The 25,704-nt window shown below is 37.1% G+C and overlaps 1 protein-coding gene across 3 annotated transcripts; it reads left to right on the top strand.

The window, feature by feature from the left end:
- Nucleotides 1-508: 508 nt before the first annotated feature.
- On the top strand, nt 509-25,704 carry LOC109001033 (protein ENHANCED DISEASE RESISTANCE 2-like). Of its 3 annotated transcripts, XM_018978151.2 has the most exons (22): nt 509-921; nt 2,321-2,395; nt 2,591-2,644; nt 2,831-2,896; nt 3,085-3,146; nt 3,471-3,547; nt 4,063-4,188; nt 5,139-5,173; nt 12,186-12,286; nt 12,365-12,460; nt 13,009-13,073; nt 13,400-13,471; nt 15,454-15,624; nt 18,274-18,479; nt 18,611-18,677; nt 19,241-19,416; nt 20,344-20,445; nt 23,089-23,136; nt 23,614-23,757; nt 23,842-23,937; nt 24,777-24,878; nt 25,384-25,704. In XM_018978151.2, exons 1-22 carry the CDS (start codon nt 670-672, stop codon nt 25,474-25,476), a joined length of 2,286 nt encoding a protein of 761 aa, XP_018833696.1. In that variant the 5' UTR covers nt 509-669; the 3' UTR covers nt 25,477-25,704. The 3 variants fall into 3 exon arrangements, 2 of the variants coding, with proteins under 2 accessions (XP_018833696.1, XP_018833702.1); XM_018978157.2 differs by lacking the exon at nt 2,321-2,395 and having other exon boundaries at nt 545-921; nt 25,384-25,631; XR_004798452.1 differs by lacking the exons at nt 24,777-24,878; nt 25,384-25,704 and having other exon boundaries at nt 544-921; nt 23,660-23,757; nt 23,842-23,871.

Below are 25,704 nucleotides of genomic sequence, written 5' to 3'. Positions count from 1 at the left end.
AAAAAAATGCACAAAATTTATCAATGGTAGATCCATTCTACCTTACCGCCAATCTTATTATTAAGGGATTTGCTAGATACAAACGGTTTGGCGCATTAGGTTTATTATTAAATAAAAATTAATATTTATAATTTTAGAATGTGTAAATTTATGTAAAAATAATTAAATTTTTAATAATAAATCTCTATCTTCTTAAAAAAAAATGCACAAAATTTATTAATGATAGAACCGTTCTACCTCATCACCAGTCTTATTATTAAGGAATTTGCTAGAGACAATTTGGCAAACCGTTTGTACTGACACTTACATAATTTTTTTTATTACAGAAATAAATAAAAGAATACCTTACATTTAATATTAATATGCAATTTTGTATATAAAATTACAAGAAGATTTTTCCTATTACTAATGGGGGAACTTACGAAAAAGGATTCCCTCGCCATTGTCGCATGTTGACCGAACGAATATTAGAGTGACCCCACACCACAAATCGAAATAACGAAGCCAACTCTATCTATCTATAGATATATTCCTACGACGTCGACAACTACAATAAAAGCACAACGCTGTCTCTCCACGATCCTCCTTTCTCATTCTTCTCTTCTCTTTCATCTCTTTTTTTCACCTCTGAGATCCTCCGTGGACGGGTGTCCCTTCTGCTTTGTGCCGATGGAGACTACATCTTCGTTGGAAAATCCAGGGAGCGAGAGGTCCGACTGGGATGGCTCGAGCGGGTCCGGAGCTGCAGGAGGAGGAGGAGGAGGAGGAGGGGAAGACGGACGGACATTCGAGTACTTCGGTTGGGTGTACCATCTAGGAGTGAATTCAATCGGGCAACAGTACTGCCGTCTCCGTTTCCTCTTCATTCGGGGCAAGTACCTCGAGATGTACAAACGCGATCCCCAAGAGAACCCTGGCATTGTAAGAGACACGCCCGCCTTTCTCTCATTCTTTTTTTATTCTCTCTGTCGATCGCTTTTTCCTAAATTCTCGGTTTAATGGAATACTAAGAACGAAAATAATTAAACGATCAAATGTGAAATTTGCGGTTTGCTTCCTTTTTTTCTACGTACAATATTGCTCATGGGAAGCTCGCGTGCATGGGAATTGGAATTGTTGTCGGATTGTGATGAATGTGATTATGTGCATTGTGCAACGTTTTGTCAAATTTGAGGTGGGAGATATATGAATCACACCACTGACCTTTTGTTTTAGTCATATCGTAAATCCATCTAAATAATTATGTGGGATGTGTGGGGCGGGAGACTCTGGACTGAATACTTGCAGTATAATAGAAGATACGATGACTGAGATGAGCTAGAAGACTGAAGAGGAAGGTGCTCCGTATTAGTTAAAGTACATCAAATTTGCAGCAGCCCTAACTCCTAAGCACTTAAGCATTTTACTCAAGTTTGAACTATTGTGCATGAATCGGTACGGAAATGTAGCCGTTGGGAAAAAAATAATTAAGAAGAAGAAGAAGAACGAAGAACGAAGAAGTCCTGATGTCTGATGATCTTTTCGAGTTAAAAGATCTGTACTTTGTAGTGACACCCCAGTGTCTTGAAATAGGAATCGCGGTACCAGTACTGGGATCATAGGAAAAATAAAAGCTAGAGTTAACTTCTGACAACACTTGTCGCAACTTTAGCATTGGCAAAATGGTCTGCATATCTAGTTTATTGGGTTCCTTCCCTACTTTGCCTCAGTTTTTTGGCAGTGACAAAGAACACCGGATGGGCAGGCAATACATATTGGCAGGTTTGAAGAGGGAGGGGGGGAATATTAGATGACCATGGTAAAGTGGATGATAGAGATTGTTTCTTCGAATGAAGATGTATTGTGGATTGGTGAATTTTAGGGATCCCCACGTTGGTTGACAAATTTCAAATGATAAGAGACCCAGCCTAGCTGAACCTGGAGAAAGGAAAAGGAGTGTTCTGGGATACAGTATATGGTTAGAAAAAAAGGCAATTTAAGCAAACTAAAGAAGAAAAACTGAAATGTTCTAATCATCTTTAATAAGACAAAAGTTTCATTCCGTCCAAATGAGACTGCAAAATAATCAGACCATAGTTATCGTAATTCCAGAGGAATCATTAGCGCAGGTCCCCCCCTCTTCAATATTCCAACTTAATGAAACTTTTGTCTTATTAAAAAAAGTTCTTTGTTGCTTAAGTAAGATTAGGAGTTTAAGATGGTCCGGAGTCATAATCTTAGGATGCTTGTATTGTAAGTCATGCTACAACATGTAATGCTTGCTGCTTCAACATTTCTATAATTGATACTTAGCTGTTTTCTCAACATTTTCTGGGTGCAGAAACCCATTAGGAGGGGTGTTGTAGGGCCCACACTTATGGTGGAGGAGCTAGGGTGTCGGAAGATCAACCACGGAGTAAAGCTCTCGTGAATTTATTGGTCATCCCTGTCATTAGCAAATATGATTGTTATTTCATTTTGATTTCTATTGTGTTATTTTATTTCTTTGAGTTGATTTGAACTGTGAATAGCTTCCAGATTGTTTTATTTTACCATCTTGAGAAGATAAAGGAAGCAAGACTTTGCTGCTAATGCCTTTTCTTGTTGGTAGGATCTTTATGTTTTAAGGATTTACAATCGGCTGGATGAGACGAAAAAGGGGGAAGTAAGTTTGTAGTCATGTTATTTAGTTTTGAGAACTATCACCTAGCAATTGAGAAATTTATAAAAGAAAAGAAAGAAAGTAGTCAGCTTATTAATATAAAAAGAAATTAGATCCCCCTTTTCTTTTGTGTGGTGATGAATGACAGTTAATTGGATATATTTATATATATTTTTTATTTCATTCAAGATTGCTTGCGGTACAGCTGGAGAAGCCCAAAAATGGATGGAAGCATTTGATCATGCCAAGCAACAGGTACAAGAAAACTATAAGGTTGTGGCTAACAAAATGAAATTTGTAAATCTAAACATGTTGGTGTTCCTTGTGACACCAAAGAAAATTTGTTTCAAGTTTCAAAAAAGTTTTGTAGGATGAAAATTAACATTTGCAGGATATATACATTTTTTCTTTTCTTCATCATACTGAAACTTTACTTCCAACAGGCTGAGTATGAGCTTTCAAGAGGAGGAGGTAGTGCCAGAAACAAACTGAACATGGAGACCGAGTACGCTTATTTTTCTGAATTGAGGATACAGTTTACCCAAGGACTTTAAATGGGCTGAGTAAATTTCCAGAAAGGTCTTTGAGCCGCATAAGTGTTGATTGAGAGGGAACTGCTAGTAGACTCCACCTGTAACATATGCATGCATAGAGCACACATAACGGGAGGATCCTAGCACCATATGGGACACAATAATAAAATCATGGACTAGAGAGAAAAATTAAATACAAACCTTTATTGGATTGATTCGAGATCATGCATTCTTTGGCATATGAAATTCTCTTCGTTATTTTTCACTTATACCTCAGCTTTTTTAAACTATGGAAGGATCAATCTGGAAGGACATCGACCTAGAGTGAAGCGGTATGCACATGGGTTGAGAAATCTTATAAGAATTGGGCAAGGTGACTTTACATGTGCATCGTTTGATTTTTTCATTTTTTGATAGATGGCATGTTGTCATAATGAAGAAAGTCACTGCTGCCGGTACATTTGGCACTGAGTAATTTGAATTATAGTAAGAACACAATTGTTTTGAACATATATGTCTAAGGTATTATGCTTATAAAAATAGTAATCCATGGTGTCGTAAAATATGCCGTCGAAGCTTTTCTTCAATCTTTATTTTATATCATCTTATTTTATTGACAATATCTTTAGTGTCCAATGAGTCAGTGCTGATCTCATTATGCTTGTTTGTTGGAATATTTATCCAGTGACCTTGTGATAACTTCTACTGTTTTATGTAGATTTCTACCATACTACTATTTTATTTTATTAATTCAGTTAGTAAATACCATTTCAAGACACATACATATCAATATTTCGTATTTTTGGAGTTGAAACCTTTTATCCACCAGTACTGATACATACTCTGTCTCTGTCTCTGTCTCTCTCTCTCTCTCTGTGTTACTCACAGGTCCAGAGATGCTTTTGCGCCAATCTTCTGTCTTGGGTGCTCGTGTTCTGACAGATCGGTACATTGAAGGGGACAATGGAGATGCAGTTGAGGCACATGAGTGGAAATGTGTGCAAACTATTAATGGTAATTTCTCTCAAAACTGTTTTTATCTGGCTAGTAGAGTATCTGGAGGGAAATTTTTGTAGCTTTATTCTCCTTTGTTAACCTTTCTCCCCACCCCCCCACCCCCTTTTTCCTGGTGGGCGTTCTCTTAAGACTTTATTGTTGTGTTCACATATAACTTCTCATTCTGTTGCTTAGCATAATACCGATGGTTATCAGTATCTTTCACTAGCCTTCCTGTGGTCTATTAGCTTTGTGAATGAATTACAAAGCCAGAGGTCCATAGTTCAAGTACTTCTGTAGTGCAATTTTTCATATGACCTGTTATGATGATCAGAATCTGGAATGGGTATGAAGGCTTAATTTGTGTTAGCAGAAGATATCATGTGAAGACGTGCCATTATTATTTTTTTCTTTTGTCATGTGACCTCTATATGTTTCAATGGATTTCCATGATTTTCTTTTTGTTTATGAAATTGGAGTAAGGTTCATTACTCTTTAGTTAGATTTGGTAAAAACTTCTTTTTACACTTCTCAATTGACTTTTTCTGGGGATCATGCTAAATCTTAATGTCTGCAAAGTATAAGAGGAAACAACATGGAAGTTAAAATAACATGTGCTATAATATGTTGAAAAATATAGGGCTAAGGCCTGGATGGGTGTTAAGTCTTCATGCATGCACTCAGACATGTGTGCACACTCCATACCTCATGTTAGATTAGATGAAAGGAAAAAAGCGTATAATGTATAGGCTAATGATCAGGGAAAAGAGAAGTCTTTAATGCTATTAGATAATTTTTGAACTTGAATTCATGCTGGTTACTATATCATCGAGAAGAAGTAATGGATTGTATTCTAGAATTTTTTTATTAACAAAAAATACATTATTTTGTAGATAATTATGCTGTTGAAAAGTTATTTGGAGTTTTTTAGTATCTCTTCTACATTCTTCTTGTTCCTTTGATTTTAGGTGTCAGAATCTTTGAGGATGTTGCTGATTCTCAGGTATCTTTTACTTTATCTTTTTTTCTTTGGGATAAGAGTCATACTGGTTCCTATTTTTGCTACTTTAACTTTAATTCTAAATCTGCCAGTTCTGCTGGAAATAAATCCTAAAAAAACTGATGCATAAATCTAGATTATTATTTTATTTTGAAGCTTGGCGAAGATGTTTCATCTATCTAGCTTCCTGGTTAAAACTCTCTTTCCTTGAACTTAAATTGCATTGAAGGACAATATCACCTGGAAAGATTCTCTGTTGAAGCAAACAGAGGCCTAAGGCATTTGTTTTGACAAACTAGAAGTTATATGCTTCTATTTTTTTTGCGTTATAACAGCTTATAGAAAAAATGAGTAAATTTATAAATAATATGTGGCCAAACACGTGGCTGGATGCACTAGGAAATTAAAACTGATTCACTTGAGGAAGATGTTTTCCTTCTTTATGAATTAATCTGGATTCACAGCTTCTTCATGCAAAATCTTGTTGCGTTTCTCTTTGAACAAGACACTTCTATTGCTGCTTCTGCATTGTGGGCTTATGAGAATGAGAAGTGTATGATATGTGTCATTTAAATCTATTTTTCTTATAGCTAGTTCCATTATTATTTAAGGCCTCGTTTGTTTTTGCAAGTGAGATGAGATGAACTGAGATTAAAATTAAAAAATTGATAAAATATTGTTAGAATATATATTTTTAATATTATTTTTATTTTGGGATTTGAAAAAGTTGAATTGTTTATTTTATTTTGTATGGAAATTTGGGAAAGTTGTAATGATTAGATGAGATGAGATGAGTTGATAAGTTTCTTGAAAACAAACGAGGCCTAAATGCAAATGCCTCTTTCTTTTTATTACCTCTAGACAAATGCAGAAGTCCTGTATACTTGGGCTTATGCCTATTTCTTTGAATAAAAATGATTAGTTATAAAAAAAACAAATGTAGAAACTAGATTGAAAATTCTTCCATTCTCTTCTTGCCTGCCCATATTTAGAGTAGCTACTTCTGTACTCTTCTTCTAGACCTCCGTTGGCTTAAACTGTGAGCCTCTAGTTTTTGTGTATCATTGTGATATATATTTTTTTTATATGAGCTATCATTTTGATATTTGAATTCTGTTACTGTTGAAATATACCATTTAAATTAAAAGAAAAACTTGGAAGATGATAAGTGCATGTAATTTATAATACACAAGGACTGCTTACTTGTGCTTTCACCTAAAAAGTCTTGCTCACATTATTATTATTATTTTTTTGAGATAAGTAAAACACCTTTTATTAACAAAAGAATGGGCAAAATGCCAATTACAAAAAACTCCTATGCCCTAGCTAGGTAGGCGCATTAGAAGTACGGAAATCATGTAGGTCCATGCCATCAAAGTCCTCAGCAATAGCCTAAGTACAAAGAGTTCTAAAAAATAAAAATTTTAGCTCATTCACCGATCTCTCCTTGTCCTCGAACGTCCGCTCGTTTCGCTCTTGTCACAACCACCACATGATGCATATAGGGATCATCTTTCAAATTGCTTTGATCTGCTGCATCCCTCTGATGTTTGTCCAACACGCCATGCTGCCACCGCGGTCTTCGGCATAACCCACGCTAGATCTAGTCTACTAAATACCTCGTTCTAGAGTTCCCTTGCTAACTCGCAATGTAGAAGAAGATGATCCACCGACTCACCCCCTCTTCTACACATGCAGCACCAATCTGCAATGATTACCCTACTTTTCCTCAGGTTGTCGGTAGTGAGAATCTTTCTCAATGAAGCTGTCCACACAAAAAAAGAGGCTTAGGGGGTGCCTTGTGCCTCCAGAGCCTTTTCCAAGGAAACTGAGTATTAAGCTCTTGTGTTAGAGCCTTATAAAAGGAGTGGACATAAAAGACTCCTTTCCTTGTAGGTATCCACCACATACCATCTTCATGCTGCATGTTTGGTCGTATGGAGTATATTAGGTTATAAAAATCTACAAAACGGCTGGTTTCCCAATCCTGTGCCGCCTTACTAAAGTTAATATTCCAATGAACCCACCGTCCCAAGATCCCTATAACTTCCGCCACTATGATATCTTTGGCACTTGCAATCTGGAAAAGTGAAGGAAATAGCTCTTGTAGGGCACTGCTACCACACCAAACATCTCTCCAGAATCTAATCCTGTTTCTTACACCCACCTGACGTCTAGAGTGTCGATTAAAGACCCCCCACCCTTTCTTATATGTTTCCACAGGCCCACTCCATAAGCCCCCCTAACTTCTCTAGTACACCATCCCCCCCATAAACCACCATATTTATGTTCAATCACCATTTTCCACAAGGCCTTTGGTTCCTTGCTAAATCTCCACAACCATTTGTCAAGTAACGCCCGATATTAAACATCCTCTAATTTCTTATACCCAAGCCACCATTAGAGATAGGACGACACACCGTCTTTCACTGAACTAGATGGAACTTGAACTCCTCCCCCATTCCTCCCCACAAGAAATCTCTTTGTAAGTTCTCAATACGGGCCGCCACTCCTGTCAGTATAGGGAAAATAGACAAAAAATAGGTTGGTAGATTAGAGAGTGTAGTCTTGATCAAAGTAATCCTATGTCCTTTCGACAAATACATTCTCTTCCACCCTGCTAGTCTCCTCGCAATTCTTTCGGTCAATGTATCCCAAACGGAGGATGCTCTCGATGCAATCCCCAACGGAAGTCCCAGATAAGTCATGGGCAACGCAACAATCTTGCAACCCAGTGTTCTTGCCAGTTGGCGCAAGTTAGGAACCTCCCCAATTGGCACCATCTCTGATTTGTCGAAGTTCACTTTCAAGCCAGAAACTGCTTCAAAACATAATAACAAGGCTTTCAATGCTCGCACCTGATTCTGATCGGCTTCACATAAAATAAGCGTATCATCTGCAAACAATGAATGAGAAATAGTAATAATACCCCTATCTGGGTTTCCATTTGGGAAGCCATCTACAAAACCATTATCCACCAAAGCCGAAATCATCTTGCTTAGCGCTTCCATAACAATAACAAATAGTAAAGGTGATAATGGATCCCCTTATCTCAAGCCCCGTGAACTCTGGAAGAAGCCCTCTAGACTGCCATTTATCAACATGGAATATCTCACCGTAGATATACACCAACAGATCTATGTCTTCCACCTTTCCCCAAAACCACATCTCCAAAGTAAATAGAGAAGGAAATCCCAATTAACATGATCATACACCTTCTCCATATCTAATTTGCACAAGATCCCTGTGGTTCCTTCCTTCATTCTACTGTCAAGACATTCATTAGCAATAAGGACTGCATCAAGGATCTGCCTACCTTTTACAAAGGTATTTTGAGGTTTAGTGATAATCTTCCCTATTACCTCGCTAAGATGGTTTGCAAGCACTTTTGAGATAATCTTGTAAACCCCATTCACTAGGCTAATAGGTCGGAACTCCGTAATCACCGTAGCCCCCACCTTTTTAGGTATTAATGCTAGAAAGGTGGTATTGAGACTTTTCTCAAATTTCCCTGCTGAGAACAACTCCTGGAACACCTTCATTAAGTCTTCATTAACCACATCCCAACATTCTTGGAAGAAACCCATAGAGAACCCATCAGGACCGGGTGCCTTGTCTTTGACCATTTTCTGCACTACATCATAAACCTCAACCTCCTCAAAAGCCCTCTACATTCGAACCACATCACTTGGCCCAACACAATCAAAGACAAGTCTATCTAGCGTAGGCTGCCATCCCACCTGCTCAGTTAGAGGTTTCTCAAAGAAATCAACTACATGATTGTGAATTACCAATTCTTCTCTACATTCAACCTATCAATTTTCAGTATCTCAATGTTGTTATGTATTCTATGGGAATTTGCAATTCTATGGAAAAACTTCGTACTCCTGTCGCCTTCCTTTAACCACAAAGCTCTTGATTTTTGACGCCAAGACACTTCTTCTAGTAAAATCATCCTTTCAAGATTTGCAGCCAACGATGTCTTCTGCTCTTGTTCTTCCTGTGTAAGAGGTCGCCTCTCTTGCAACCTCTCTATCTCCTGAATTTCCATCACCTTAATTTTCTTGTTTTCCCCTATGTTTCCAAGAGACTGCATATTCCACAACTTTAAATCTCTTTTTAAAACTTTCAATTTCTTTGCAAAAATGAAACTAGGGGTACCTTGGAATTGGTAGGAAGACCACCACTGTTTGACCCTATCCACAAACCCTTTCATTTTCAACCACATATTCTCAAATTTGAAATACCATCGGCCACTCTGTAAAACCTCCACAATCAAGCAATATAGGCCAGTGATTCAAAGATAAGCGAGCCAACCACTTCTGCCACACATCCGGAAAATGGCTTTCCCACTCTGGAGCTCTAGAGAAATTAGGAACTGATCCAACTTGGACCAAGTCTGGTTATTCGACCATGTGGCAGGACCTCTTACAAGAGGCAAGTCTACCAAGTTCAAGTCAAAGATGCACTTTGAGAACTCCACCATTGCGGGCCTTAGTCTTCTACTTCTGAAACTTTCGCTTGGGAATCTAACAACATTGAAATCACTCCCAATACACCAAAGGAGGTCCCACTAACTGTGCACCCTTGCTAATTCTTCCCAAAATACTCTTCTGTCAGAGTCAAGATTAGGCCCATACACACTTGCAAAAGCCCACAAAAAATTGTCCGACACACTTTTAAACGAGCATGCTACTGTATACTGCCCAATAAAATCCTCCATTTTCTCCACCACCCTCTTATCCCACATCACCACAACCCCTCCTGACGTCCCATTAGAGGCCATATCTTCAACTTTGTCTCCTGTAAACACACGATGTCCGCCTTCCACTCATGAAGCAAGTGCCTAATACGAAGGCTCTTGTTTACCTCATTGAGCAAACATTCCACGGCACAATTTTTGGTTTCATTGGGGAAACACGAGCCCTTTCCCTTTCAGCCTTCCCTTGCTGGAGCTACCCTCCGAGTTCATTGACCATGTCAATCTTTTAAGCTCCCTCAACTTCTTTGATTCCCCTTTCCTTTTTTGTTGGTGCCCCGCTTCCATAGCTATAAGTAGTGCCATGAACTGCTCTTCATACCCTTCACACTCAATCCCCACCACTTTTGAATCTCTTCCACCTTATGGAAAACCCACTCTGATGCTTGAGCTGGAAAGAAGAAACTTAGTGGAGTAGGATTGCCCATCCTACTGTCCATCTGTGCATCTGCATCTCCTCTCCCAACGTAATCTCTTCTAGCCCAATCTGCCCACAATTCTCAGGAAGAAATAATTCATCTTCCACTGAGTGCATAAAATCCTCAAAACCCTCCCCATCCTCAACGTCCAGCTCAAAGTCCACAAAGGGTTGAGTAGACTCGTTTGTCGAAGACAAACCCTCGCCGTCGCACCTCATCGGCAGTTTCTGGCCCACCCTCAACGGAGAAGAAGCACCCCTTGACGTCAGAAAGCCCTTCTTGAAATCCACGATCACGTTCTGATCTCCCAGCACTAACGAGATGTCATCGGAGGTCTCTGCCACCTTCATCGGCATAGAAAAGCCTTGGGCTGGGATGATCCAGGCCTAGGCCTAGGCCTAACCCCCAGACGGACTGCCTTTTTGGGCACTGGGCTGAGAGGGCCCAGGCCCACCCACTTTCCTCCAGACCGGTCCAGCCTTCTACCTAATTTCCTTTTCAAAACGAAATTTATTGGGCCCAGGCTTAGGCCTAACCCACTTCCCCTTTCCTTTTTCCCCCGCCTTTCCCCCTGGCTTTCTCCTTCCTTAAACAGTCAGACACAAGACTTCAATTCAGCCATATCCTTCTGCAACTTCCTCATCTGTCCCTGCATCTCCAACAATAGCCTGCGCATGTCCCAGGCCTCCTGACTCACGACAGTTTTCCTGCCATTGGAGTGGCTTGATGCATAGTAAGCTTGATGCATGGTAAGGCTTTGTACGCCCCCTGTCTCCTCTGTTGGTGTACCCCTCGCCGCCTTCAGCCTCCTTCTGAGCATGGCCTTGCACCGTCGGAGAAAGCACCTCCCTATATGACCGAGGAAATGCCCTCGTCTCACCCCTCCCCTTGTACGTCTGAGCTTTAACAAACTTCTTTTCCCCTTCTGGAATGCACAACAAACTTCTTTTCCCCCCCTGATTGTACTCGGACACCGCTAATTAACGTCCTCGACTATTTGAGCAGCGTTGTGCAGTGAAGCTATGGTATCCATCCCTGGTTGCTGAATACACGTCCTTCTTCCCCCCTTGCATGCTATCTTCCAACACTTTTCCAAGCCACTGCACTGCAGTTGGACCCAACAGCACCAAGTGTTCCACCTTCCATCCTCTCTTGGTTATACGCAGCAGACCACCTTCCTTAACTAACAAAAATAACTTGGATTCTATCACCACCTTGTGCATTCATGCTAAAACAAAGGCTTCACTAGAGGTTATACCAAAGGAACTGTAACGAAAAAACCCTAGCATGCTAATCTCCACTGGGAATAATCACCATTTCGGACTTCCAGCAAAAAGCAGAGTAGAAGAAGTGTACAGAGAGAGAATTTTAGGAGAGAGAAAGTTGCTCACATTATTTTGAAATTATAGTTTGATGAATAGATCCAAAAAGTAATTTTAACGAGTTAATTCCTTATGGAGGGTTTTGTTTAATTCTCCATCTACATGAGTTGTATCTTTCTCTTTTATAAAATAGAATTTGTTGAGGTATTTTTCATAATGTTGGAAGTGTTTAATACTTGATAATCCAAAATTTTTATATTTTCTCAATAATATAGGAAACTAGTGTTAATTTTTTCTAGGATGTGTTAACATATTAGTAAGCACATCATTATTTGATTTTTCCAATTTGATCTATGGTCTTCATATTGAAATTGTAGAAATTATTTTTCATGCAACTTTTATGTGCTTAATCTTTTCTGTATTATTTTATTTTGGTTTATGATGGGAAGTGAAACTAGATTTGCTGATATTTCTTTGCCTCAAGAAATGCATTAATTATTGGTCACTATATGTAGAGTGGTAAAGATGTTCTTGTGAAGTCAGTTGGTGTTGTTGATGCAACTGCAGATACCGTTTTTGAAGTGATTTTGAACATTGAGCGACATCAGAGATATGAGTAAGTTTCTTATATTGGTTTTTGGGGCGACGATCACATTTTATATAACTTCAACGTATCAAATAATTATCTTTGCAGGTGGGATACGTTAACAGGTGATTTGGAGCTGATAGATTCTTATGATGGGCACTATGACGTTCTCTATGGGATATTGGATCCAAAATATCATTCAAGGTAATCTCATTAGATATATCTAGCTGTTATGCTCTTCGAATTACATGATTTTAGTTAGATTGTCATGAAATCATTGTACATTGCACCATTGTCACTTCTTCTCTTGTTTTAGTTGAATGGACTATAACATCACATTGTGTTGCCGAGGAAGGTGATTTGTTTGGCTTGATAGTTTAAGTTTCTCTCTGCTTTGACCTGTTTTAAAAAAAAATGAAAGAAGAAAGAATCTTATTCATTTCCAAATCTTTAAGGTCACATCTGCCTTCTCTGACGGCTCACATGACCCTGTTTTGCCTTCAATGCCTACTGCCGCACCGTCAAGGCTCATACCATTATTTATTTTTATGCAATTCTCAGTCAATAGTCATCAACATCCAAAGCTTTCTGTTCTGATAGTCATAGTGCCTACATGTTTTTCTCTTTTACCCACAGTCTGATACTTGATGTTTGATGGAAGCCATAATGCATTAGCTAGTAAGTATCCATTGCTTCACTTATTTTATTTTGAAATTCATTTTTTCATCCTTTTCATATAATATGCATGGCAGGTGGCATTCCAGAAGAGATTTTATCTTCTCTAGGCAATGGTTTCGCGGACAAGATGGAACGTATAGTAAGTACTTCAGATTTCAAAATATAAGTGGTATGGTTGAGCAGTTGGCACTATAAAAATCTCTGATGCTTGAAACTCCTGTTGGCCTTGATACTGTACTTCTATATTGTGTCCTTCATTCTTCTTCTTCTTCATCTTTTTTGTTCATAAGTATATTGTGTCCTTCATTATGGGATAGCTAACATGTCCTCTCATGAGAATGCATGGTAGTATGGTTCTGATGTGAGAAGAAACTGTGGAGACTTTTTGTTGCATTCTACCACATGGAACCATGCTGTTGCCTCTGTACTTCGTTATTAACATATGCTGCGGATTTGTTCATGCAGCTATATTACAATTTCCAGCAGTGCATAAAGAGAAGCCTCTAAGATCTGGTTATCGGCGTAAACAAATCAATCGTAAGATATTTAGTTTGATTCATTGAAAAACTTCAATAATATCTGCATTTGTTTAACTGCAATGTTATGATTCCAGACTCGGTATGGATTCACTGCCACTCAATCTTAACTGAAAAATTTAGACAAGTACTGGTCCTTTATGCATTTGATATACAGATAGCATGCTGGATTTGCAACAATATTCAATTTTTTTCTTCCAGCTTCTTAGAAGAGTTTGTTAGGGGTTGAATACTATGTTACTAAGGGAATTCGTTGTAGGGATAGTTTGGTTATTTAACTAGAATTTAACCGATATATCAATAAGAGTTTGAGAGTGACAATGTAAGCTGTTGAGCCACCACTTTCTTTTCATGAGAATACACAAATCTCTCAACGTGGTATCAAAATTCACGGTTTAAATCCATACTCTGTTTCCCGCTGTCTCTCCCTACTGTTGCTTCTTTTTTTCCCTATTTGGTTTTCCTGATAGTGATTGCACATTACCAAGGCATTAGGCTTTATGCCTGTGATTGGTGTAGACGAAGCCGATATTACTATATTTAAGGTGTGATGTCGATGTCGTTATCATCACTTCCGTCAGTTTCGTTATAGTTGGTGGTGCTGGTTAAACAACAGAACTGATATGATTCACATTTCTCTTGAATTTCTATCCCAAAGGCAGTGCAAGATGCTTTATCTGACTCTGGTTGGAGGCAAGCCATGGAGATGTAAATAAAGGCCTTGCTTCAAAGTGGGGGCTAGGGAGTTTGAGCCATTACCGAAAATGGAATAACTTTTGAAGATAACAAACATTTGAAGACAGAACGTTCGGTGGGACTTTGTTAACATTAGATTCTTAGTATAAAGGTCGGACATTTGAAGATAAAGAACATTCGGTGGAGGAGCTTGGAAGCCTTTTTTCAAGAAGTTATTTCTTTGGACAATGGCTAAAGATCTCAATAGTCTAAGGGCTGGTTTGGTTACACAAAACCAAACTATCTCATCTCATCTCATCTCATCCTATATAATCATTATAACTTTCTCAAACTTTCACACAAAATAGAATAAATAATTCAACTTTTTCATATCCTAAAACAAAAATAATATTATAACAATATTTTATTCAACTTTCAACAAAACATCTCATCTCATCTCATTTGAACTGTGTAACCAAACAAGGCCTTAGTGTTCACAAATTTCTTGTACCTATTTTTTCCCCTTCTTCTTAACTAGGTGTCTCCTCTTGTATACATCATGTGTACTTGGGCTTTTGCCTAGTTTGATATCAATAAAACTTTAAACTTTTACTTGTAAAAAGAACATCTTGGTTCATATACTTGCATGTATACTACTTTTTCACTGGTCAACAGTTTGAAGGCAAACCAATCAATCATATTTCTCTCGCATTTCATGCTTTCATAATTTTTCACAATGCTCAACTGGTTTCTGTTTTAATGTTTGAACCCTGCACTTGCCAAGCATGGATTTCTGACATCACTATTTGACTGTATGACCGTGATTTCTAGTTCTCACTTCTCCAATTTCTTTTAGATTTATTCTAGATTTGAGGTTTTTTTTCTCTTTTTTCTTTGTTCTTCCTCTTTCCTCGCGTCTCACTATAAACTACCATGTACCTGGATTTTTCTCTTTTGTGCTTTTGTCCTAGCAAGCTTCTTTGCTGGATTTTGATACAACTTGCTTTCGCTGGTCATGGCTTATTGAGAAAGCTCTCCTATTAGTTTTTTTTTTCGTTTCAAAATTCTTGTTCATTGTTGAATATTGCGAATGAAATATAACATTTTGACATCTCAATTAAACAACAGACAACCCTTTATTAACTAGTCTTTCTCTTCGTTTTTCTCCTTTGTTTTGCATTGTAAACTCTCCTATTCGTTTTTTTAGTTTCATTTGCTGTTTGTTGGTGAATATTGGGCTTGAACTATAACATCTTGAATCTTAATTAACTAGTCTTCTTTGTGTTTTTTCTCTGTTTTGCATTGTAGCATCTACCTGGGAGATTAGAAGTTTAAGCACACCCATGGGTTCAAATGCTCCAAAATGTATTGTAAGTCAAATGTTAGAGATAGATTCTTCGCGTTGGTTCAGATGGAAGAAAAATAACTGCTCAAAGTTTGAAAAGAGTGTTCCTTATGCACTGTTATGCCAAGTGGCAGGTTTGTTTTCTAATAGTTCTTGGTATTCTCTTTATAGGTATTCTCTTTATTTTAATCTGAACGATTTGAAGGCAGGCGATCTTTGAGACTGTTAAGCATATATGGTCCCATACAATTGGGTCTATGGTCAGTTTTAAAAAAGCTTGACTTGTCAGCGATATTAGCACATTTTGAAGATTCTTCACTCGTCTCAATACTTCCAAGTCTATCTTAAACTACAGTTCCATTATTTCTTTCTCAACCCTTGTGAACAAAGACATTCATCACCTGTACATTCTACTAGCAATAACCAACGCACCAAATGATATTTGTTGGGCAATGTTCTAAGAGGTTTTTGGGACAACAATGTAATGGAACTACTAAATGTGATAAATTACATTGGCATGATCTTAAAACATTTTGTAGTGCAATTAACATACTTCTAACGAGGATTTGCATAAATACTTTATAACGCCCCAATGGAAGGCCCAAGCCACATGGCCTATGCTCTAAAATGACTAGTCAATGATACAATTGGAGCCCCATTGAAACATTATAAAGAGCAACTTCTCCTTTCCAAACAATTTGGGATCACATACACCATCTACTCTTATCCTTATCATATAGGGTATCACAATCTCCTTAAATTCCTGAGATCCTTATCGGGCCAGTCCATCATAGGTTGCACGGCTCAAGTCCCATATTTCTGGTTGGGATAGATTCTGATACCATTTGTAACGCTTCAATAAAAGACCCAAACTGCATGACATATACTCCAAAAAGACTAGTCAATGATACAATTGGAGCCCCATTGGAACATTATAAAGAGCAACTTCTCCTTCTCAAGTAATGTGGAATCCCATACACCACCTACCCTTATTATTATTATATGGGGTGTCTCAGTGTCTCATACTTGTGAGTTGTGTGCGTAGCTTTTGCAAGGTGGTTTTTATTTCACTAAGCTTTAACACAAAAAGATCCTGAAGGACATTTTCATCCATCAGTTGAATGATTTAAGAACAGCACAATTCATCATGGGGACGAACTCCCTGAAAAATGGAACAAAAAGTGTGAATCCCATCATGACATTGTTCATGGAGCTATATTTTTTATTAGAGATTACAATCCTAACTTTTGGCTGCTGATCTAGGCTGGGGCATCCTTTGTGCTAATGTCAGCAAGGGCAAGCGCTAATGTTAAGCTCTGAATCCATTTTTCTCTTTAAATTGGTGATATTGAGTTTGCTTCTAGGATTAAACTCAGTGACAGACTTGAATCTGGTATATATTACACTTTTGTAGATTTTGGCTTAGTTGATGTAATATAATAGGTGACGGGGTGTCGCTGCTATGAAATATATTGGACTAATAAATTATTGGAATTGCCACAGCTTATTGGATAATGAATTGTATTGGCAGGGATGCACTACTGGCCATATATAATAGATATCAGTTATTACATGTGTTATATTACTCACACCCATCAATATCGAGGAAATTTATATGACTTGTCCACAAACCTGACAAAACCATGGCAGCCGATATTTAATCTATTCTTCTTGTGTTAAAAGCAAGGGATAAGAGAGAATGAGGTCTATCAAAGTTTTGGTTACAAAGGAGAGGAAGCAAACTATTGGAATCTTTTCTGGCCCTTGGGACCAGGGCAAGAATGTTTCCCACTGTGTAACACCCCAGTCCCATACTCAGAATATGACTAATGCAATAGAGTGGGTAGGTTACAAAGGTAGTCATGGGTGTTAAGTCTCACATTGGCTACTTGTCAGATGAAACTTGGTTTTGTATGTGATGGGAAGTTTCAAATTGACCAAGTCTTTTTGGGTTATAGAGCAGATGTGTCAAGCGCTTTCTCTGGGTTGTAACATATGGTGTTAGAGCCACCTAGTAAGGCTAACCATATGATACTAGAATACTACACATGGCCTCGACGAGGACGTCGGGAATTAAAAGGGGGAGAGTTTGTAACACCATAGTCCCATATTGGGAATATAACTAACTCAATGGAATGAATATATTATAAAAGTAGTCATGAGTGTTACATTCCACATTAGCTATTTACTAGGTAAATTGGACCTATATAAGTAATTGGAATGTTATATACAGTCCTGGAGTGTGCAGTCCTCGCGTACTCCATTTGAAAAAAAGTGGGGGCCACTATTAAAAAAATAATTTATTTATGTAGGTTCTAAATTTACCCACTTTTTCAAAGGAAGTATGCGAAGACTGCACACTCCAAGACGGCAAATATAATTTCTCAGAGTAATTATAGGGAAGCTTCAAATTGACTAGTCTTTTTGGAGTTATAGCACAGATATGGCTAGCGCTTTCCTTGGCTCTTTACAAATTGCCTTCTCAATTATTTTGGATTAAAACTATTTTCAGATGCTATGAACATGATGTTAGCAGTAATATTAGTTGTCTTTTGATGCTACGCAATAATCATAACAACATATATAATTCTCTTTTAGAATTCTGTACATGGCTTTGCCTATTCTTTGATCAATATAATTTGTTTACTTATCAAAAAAAAAAAAAAAAAAAACCAACATATATGAAGTATCAACAGTAATTATAAACCCATAAAGTTTTTTGCAGCTTGTTGATGAAATGTTTTTTTTTCTTGGTTATGTTTCTTTATTGAATGGGTTGTCAGGTCTAAAGGAATACATTGGAGCAAACCCAGCTCTCAAATATGAATCTGCCACCACAGTTGTCCATTCAAACATTTCCAATGTTTCTATGTCCAATGGTGAAGATGAGGATGCAAAAATGCAAGAAGAGTTTTATGATGCAATTGCCGCCAACTCTTCATCATCCTCAGAAGATGAAGAGAGCAGCAATGATGAAAATGACAAGAAGGTTTTCATTTTCTGCCTCTTTAACATACAAAATATATTAACTTTGGGATCAGATTTAATGCAACTCATGTATGTATAGAAACTATCACTAATAATGTTCCAGAATATAATGTTTGTCTTCATGCTTTTCAGGAAATGAAAGTAAAGCTGAAGAATGTTTCATGGGCCCTCACGATCTTATCTTTGATGCAAACTTCAGGTCCACTTTATAAGTATCTGTAATTGAAAAGAGACATAAACCAGTTAGCTACTCTATATTATTGTTTGCGAGAATTAAATATAGAACATGTATATTTTAATAGTCTTTTACTCTTTTAATATGAAAGTCGATAACTGTTTGGGTCCTTACCTCAAAAGATATTTGCTACAGAAGAATTGCTAAAGTTTATTTTTCAGGTTGTCCTAGACCAGGGTGGCCAACCTAAAATACATTTCTAATGATATCTCTTTCCTTTATAATAAGGGTATATTAGTTTATAAAGGAGGTCATACGGGTATAGCAGTGAATATTATGACATGATGTTCCTTGTTTGTTTGACAGATGTATGCATTTTCATTTTACATTTTAATGCATAATAAGATCCTCTGAGAGTGAATACACGTGCTTCAGGAAGTTATTTTTTAATGAACAAAGCTCGTGGATTATTCTTTGTTAGATTTTTTTTTTTTTTATAATGAACTGCAACCTGTAATTTGTTATTTCATTTGCCCCTTTGATTTCAAAGTACTCAGTACCAAAGTACTTGGTCATTCTCAATGCAGCTCCAGATGTAAATAAGGAACTAGAGCTCACTGCAACTCCTATTATTATTAATCCCACTCAGTTTCATGGTTCATTACACAAAGGAAAGGATGACACAGACACGAACTGTTGGACTTCTCCCAATGGAATGGGATTTATGATCAGAGGAAAGACTTACCTAGAAGATAATTCGAAGGTGGGTTTTGCTTGCTGTTGTGGCACCGTATAAGTCCCTTTGTGTTATTGTGTTCTGTTTTTGTTTTGGCAAATGAAGATATAAACATAAATGGCATTGAAAAATCTCTGTTTCCTTGGTTACCTAGCCTCCAACCATTTGGAGTTCCTCTATACTTGTATCAGAGGAGTAGGTTTTACTCAGTTGGAACACATGTTTGACTTCAAATATATTTGAGCTTTTATTTGCTGTTGTCCATTATCAGTCACAGATTGTTTTGGAATTTAACTGGTACTCAGTAAGAGTGCATGATCTGGAGGTGTAAAGATAAGCATGAATATGTGACCTAAGTGAATAAACTAGTTGCCCAGTTGTCCTAGGTCAGCGACTCAGTCCAGTCCAACTTTAAGATGTGAATTTCCGCAGCACTGAATAGAATTCAGGTTTGAGGTGATAAGTTGTTGGGGGTCTGAAACATAATTATCATTTTTATAAATCAGACTGTTCTTTATTCTTAATTAACATTAGAACATATGAACGCAGAATTACATGCTTAAATTTTCCTTACTCTGGTATTTTTTTAGTCACCCGAAATATGTTTCACTCTTGCTTACATTCTAGGTACTATGTATCTTTTAAACATTTGGCTATCCTTTTTCTATAGTTAGTTGTGATTTCAAAATTCTTAATATCTTGTTTGGATCAGCAATTTTGTGTTCTTTTCTTCAATTTATTTTCAGTGTTTCTATGGCTCATTAATTCTAAATATTTTAATTCATTTGTTTCACTGTAAACCGTTCTAAATATCGCAATAAAAAGTCCTATGTGTTGCTTCTTTGAAAGCACACACAAACATTGTACTTCAATTTGGCAAGGTCATTCCACGTTCTTGCTGAAATGCTATGTACATGAGTTCTGTATTGGATGTACTGAATGGAATCTTTTCAGGTAATGGGAGGAGACCCTCTTCTCAAGCTCATAGCTGTTGATTGGTTCAAAGTCGATAAACCCATAGATAAAATTGCTCTGCATCCTAAGTGTATTGTCCAGGTAGAAATATAATTTTCATATCCAGTTGCTTTTCATATTATATGACAGTTAAATCTGTGATCCTAACTTCGTGTTTAGTTTTGTTAAGCACCCACAACTATGTATGTTGCTAGCTCTGATTTGTTAGCACAAACTATACTGTTTCTTGACATCCTCTGATATGTTGTGCACCTAGCTGATTGGCAAAGGTTATAATATTCTCTTAAACAATAGATGTATTAGTTGAGTGGTGAAGCATTAAATGATGAAGCTTTTCAGTGTTTCAGTACATTTATTCTTGTTGACAGAATGCTTATTGAACATTTCTTTATGGAGTGCTTGTGGAGGGTGAGTAAAGGTTAATAATATCCTCCTTTACTTGATGGCTATGTTTGGTACTCAGATTAGAATCTGGAATGGAATAGCTACTCCTTCCTACTGAGAGTAGCACACAAATGAATTATTAGGAAATAAAAAACTATTTAAAACAAAAATTTCTTTTAAAAAAAACTAATGTAGAAAATCAAAATGTTAAAAAAAAAAAAGGTGGGGACCTTTCCTCCATCCTGTAGCAGCCCCCTGCCACCAAAAAAAAAAAAAAAAAAAAGCAATGCACCAGCATGCAAACTTGAGAGAGTGGATAGCCCTCTCTCAAGGTGGCTTTTGTGATGAGACGGAGGCTCTCCCAGCTTGCGCAGCCACCTCGTAGGGGAGGTCCCCTCTTTCCGGCCCCTCTTGTTTTTTTTTTCTATTTGTTGACCATTAGTTTTGTTTATAATGTTTTTTTTTTATAAGTAATAATTTTATTCAAAGAAATAGAAATAAGCCCAAGTACACAGGATGTATACAAAGGAAATACCTACAATTTCCAGAAACAAAAAGAAAACTAACACCATAAAGCTAAAACAGATACAGAAAATTATCCACCATTACAAAAGCTTTAGCCCAAGAACTCAAAGTACTCAAGAAAAAAACACTAAGATCTCCCAAAGAACGTTCTCTATTTTTGAAGCATCTCCCATTTCTTTCGAGCCAAATGCCCCACATAAGACAAGGATGAATCATTTTCCAAACACTCGCTGCCTTCTTACAGCCCTTCACACCCTTCCACCCTACCAATAAATCCACCACTTCCCTGGGCATTACCCAATGTAATCCTGTCCAACTCAAAACATCATTCCACAAGAATCTTGTCACTTTGCAGTGTAGGAAAAGGTGATTTACAGATTCTCCATCCCTTTTGCACATAACACACCAATCAACGGTAAGCATACTTCTCCTTCTAAGATTATTAGTAGTCAATACTTTGCCCATAGTAGCCACCCAACAGAAAAAAGCAACCTTAGAAGGAACTTTCACTTTCCAAATACTTTTCCAAGGGAATACACAACTACTATGGCTTGACAAATTCTGTAATAAGATGAAACTGAAAACTTAGTTTATAATGTATAGTTTTAATTCTTTCAACTTTTTTTTTTATTTTTTATTTTTATTTTTATGTTTCTAGTTTTTTATTTTTATTCTTTTTAATTTTAATCTTTTCTATGATCACAAGATTTAAAAATGGTGAAACTTGCATTATGATCACAGGAATCCATGCTTGAATTGTACATAACTAACCCCAAGGGGTTGGCCCAAGTGGTGAAGGCCTTGGTCTTAGGGTATGACTCCCTTCAAGGTCCAAGGTTCAACACCTCATGGGTGCAAACAATTCTTTGGGGCCACACCACCCCTTGTGAAAAACCAGCGATTTAACCCGTTCCATGTAGGGAAACTTTCGAGGTGCAGTGCATGGGACCGGGGTGGGTCCGAAGGGCCCTGCCTTAGAGAGATTCCCTGACATAAAAAATTAAAAAAAAAAATTGTACATATTTAAAAAAAATAAAGAAAAATATCATAAAACTGTAACTTAAGAGTTTTGAAATATCATTTCATTCACTAGCGTATTGTAATGTAGCAAACAATGGAATACACATTCAGGGTTTTATTCCAATTTTATCACCAAACTAATGTATTCCAATGTATCAAACAGGCCTTATATGTCTTATTTTGGGTTATGACACTTTAAAGTTTCATGTGGTACATATGTAATAAGTACCAATATATATCCTTTGCATTTATATGTGTTTAAGGAATTATCTTGTTCCCCAATCTGTAGTCAGCTTTCAGAAAGCTCGTAGCTCATTCAATTTTGAGTTAATATTTGGTGTAATAGGCTAAATGTTTTTTCCTAAATTCCCAAATGAAAGAATACACGTCCCTTCCATTCATCAATTTTCAGCAGAAGTAAATGGTGTAACGAGAAACAGATACAGCCAGTTGCAACGCAGTGGATGTTAAACTAATGCCTGACTTCGTGCCATTATCACCTAATAACTTATGCTTATGAATTGTTTAATTTTCAGGGTATCCTGATATTTTGTATTGTTTGATATTTCTCTCTCTCTGTCTTCTTTTTTTTTCCTATAACCATAAAAGGTATGTAGATTTACAACTTTTCATGTGGGTCTAACAGAACTGTTGCAAAAATTCCTGGGAAATTGGGGATAAAAACCTTTTTCTTTCAGACTTGTGAAATTGTGATTCTGGAATTTGTGCATCTTATTCTTGGTTATTAATCTGAAAGTTCTCTTTTGCATCTGATTGCTCGCTTCTCAATTGCAGTCAGAAATTGGAAAAAGGCTTCCATTCATTCTTGTCATTAATCTCCAGGTATGCGTATGAATGCTTTCCAGTCTCCTTTTCTCCTTTGTGTATCCTTTGCAGTTCTTTGAAGTGGTAATTATAATTTATTTGATGTAATTTTCATGCTAGAGTAATTTTTGTACAAGATACAATTTGAGCATCTTTGATGCTTTGATGAACTCGAGGAATTTGCTAGAATTTTTTTACTCTTGTTCTGGAGTAAAATTGGGCCTGATGTGGCATAAAATGGAACATGAAATGGAACATGGAAGTGATCTTGCAATAGAGGGATGATCCACGTAAACATGTTATTCAGTTGCTTATATTTGCTAAATTAGGTTTAAAGGACAAATAAAGATGTACATTTGAGGTAGAGCTTTTCTTAGCTTGGGTGCCTCTCTCTCTGTTATTCCTAGAATGGCATATAGAGGTATAAATTTTGTAGGCTCTTGTGATCTTTGGCGCTTCAAGTAGAAGAATGCATCTTCGATTTCTTTGTTCCAGGTTCCTGCCAAACCAAACTATAGCTTGGTCCTTTACTATGCCGCAGACAGACCTGTAAAAAAGAGTTCTTTGCTGGCTAAATTTGTGGATGGAAGTGACATGTTTCGGGATGCTAGACTTAAACTAATACCCAGTATTGTTGAGGTATGAAATGCCCAGATCTGTATGGCTTGTATCATTTTTTCCCTTGATGACATTGAGCAGCTAATAGTTTGTCAAGGGGTACAGGGATATTGGATGGTCAAGCGAGCAGTTGGAACAAAAGCTTGCTTACTGGGGAAAGCTGTAACCTGCAAATATGTCAGACAAGACAACTTTCTGGAGGTAAGACTTCCAAAGTGTTTATTCCATTCTCTTGCCTCTGTGTTAGGCATACTGATGACACTTGGACACACACACACACACACACACACATATATATGGTAACCTTGTATGTAATGCTAGATAGATATCGATAGTGGCCTTGTATGTGATGCTACGCTGCCTTTTTCTTGCTTTCTCCTGATATCTTAGTGACCTTGTATGTTTCCATTGAGGACTCATATATTTCTTTGTATTGCTCAGAAGGTCCCGGTTACAAGTTAATGTAGTTCTGTTTTAAGAATTCTTGGGAACTTGGGTTTGGTCATATCTTTCTTCTTACTTAGGTTTGAGGGTGTGTGTGAATGCTTTGGGTGTAGAAATAAGTCAAATATGTGGTATGAATGGCTGAATCCCTTAGCCTTGTGATTTCGGTTTATTATATAAACTGTACAAAGAGTTCTATACATGGAAAGGAATAAGTATATGCTAAATCTATCCCTATACAATCTGTCAAATATTATGCTAATTGTACAGAAGAGTAAATCAAGGAAATAAATAAGGAAACAAAAATGGAAACAAATATGGACAGCAAAGCTGTCCATTGACATTGGGATCGTCCTTCTGCATTTCTCTGACCCCTTCCTAACAAGTGTAAACCCTTAGAAATTTTATTTTACTAATAACTCACCACATGCTGAGAGATTGACTAGTAACATCATCAATAGTAGCTCCTGCAGTGCATGTCAGAAATGTTTTATTAGAAATTCATTGATTGGCTTGAATGCAAGCTTCAGTACTTGTGCTTGTTCTGCTGCTTATGTTCCTAAAATTGACAAATGACTGAAAGTTCCTGAATGCAGATTGATGTGGATATTGGTTCATCATCAGTTGCAAGGAGTGTCATTGGCCTTGTTCTTGGATATGTTACAAGCATAGTTGTGGACCTGGCAATTTTAATAGAGGTCTGTACCTTTGTGATTGGTTTTTAAATAGTTGTTCATCTTGGAATGTTAAAAGAGGTCTCCACCATCGTGATTTCAATATATTGTTGGATATAATTATTTTCTCATAATTCACTGCTCTTCTGCTGGTACAAATGTTAGATTATTTATCAATTTGGATAATTGTTTTCTCATAATTATGTTTGTGCTGTTTAAGATTGTGTTGTTTGTGATTCAGGTGACTGGTTGAAACTAAATTTGGATAATCATTCTTCACAATCTCCCTTTTTACATCATTTATCAATTCAGCTGTCACATATGTTGACAGTTGCAGCTAGAAGTATCATTTTTAAATCTTCAATGGTTAAGAATAGGGTGGAGCATGAGGTTGTCGTTCAAGACCCACTTAGTGCATGTGCTTTCAGTGGATGTGATGATCGACACACCAAAGCTAGATTTCTTTATTAATAACCATGCACACATGCATCTCATACACAATTGGATATTGAAAGCTGTTTGTTTGCAGGCGAAGGAAGAAACAGAGTTGCCTGAGTACATTCTCGGTGCCGTTCGAATAAATCGTCTGAGGCCAGACTCTGCTGTACATTTGGAGGTCTGATGTTTCCATGTATCAGAATATTTTAATCATATATTTTTTTTTCATGTTATTAGAATGCTTTAATCATCTTGGTCTTCGTGGTTAATGCCATTACATTTACTGGGGTCCTTTTGCCAATGTTTTCCAGTAGATGTAGAACATACGTCAAAAAAAAAAAAAAAAAAAAGAGTGGACATTTTCAAAATAATTGATACATGAACAGAAAGCCTTCATAGCTCCAATTTTTCA

This window comes from Juglans regia, chromosome 15 (genome assembly GCF_001411555.2).
Source record: "Juglans regia cultivar Chandler chromosome 15, Walnut 2.0, whole genome shotgun sequence".
Classification (NCBI taxonomy): domain Eukaryota; kingdom Viridiplantae; phylum Streptophyta; class Magnoliopsida; order Fagales; family Juglandaceae; genus Juglans; species Juglans regia.
This window is presented reverse-complemented; position numbering and strand designations above follow the sequence as displayed.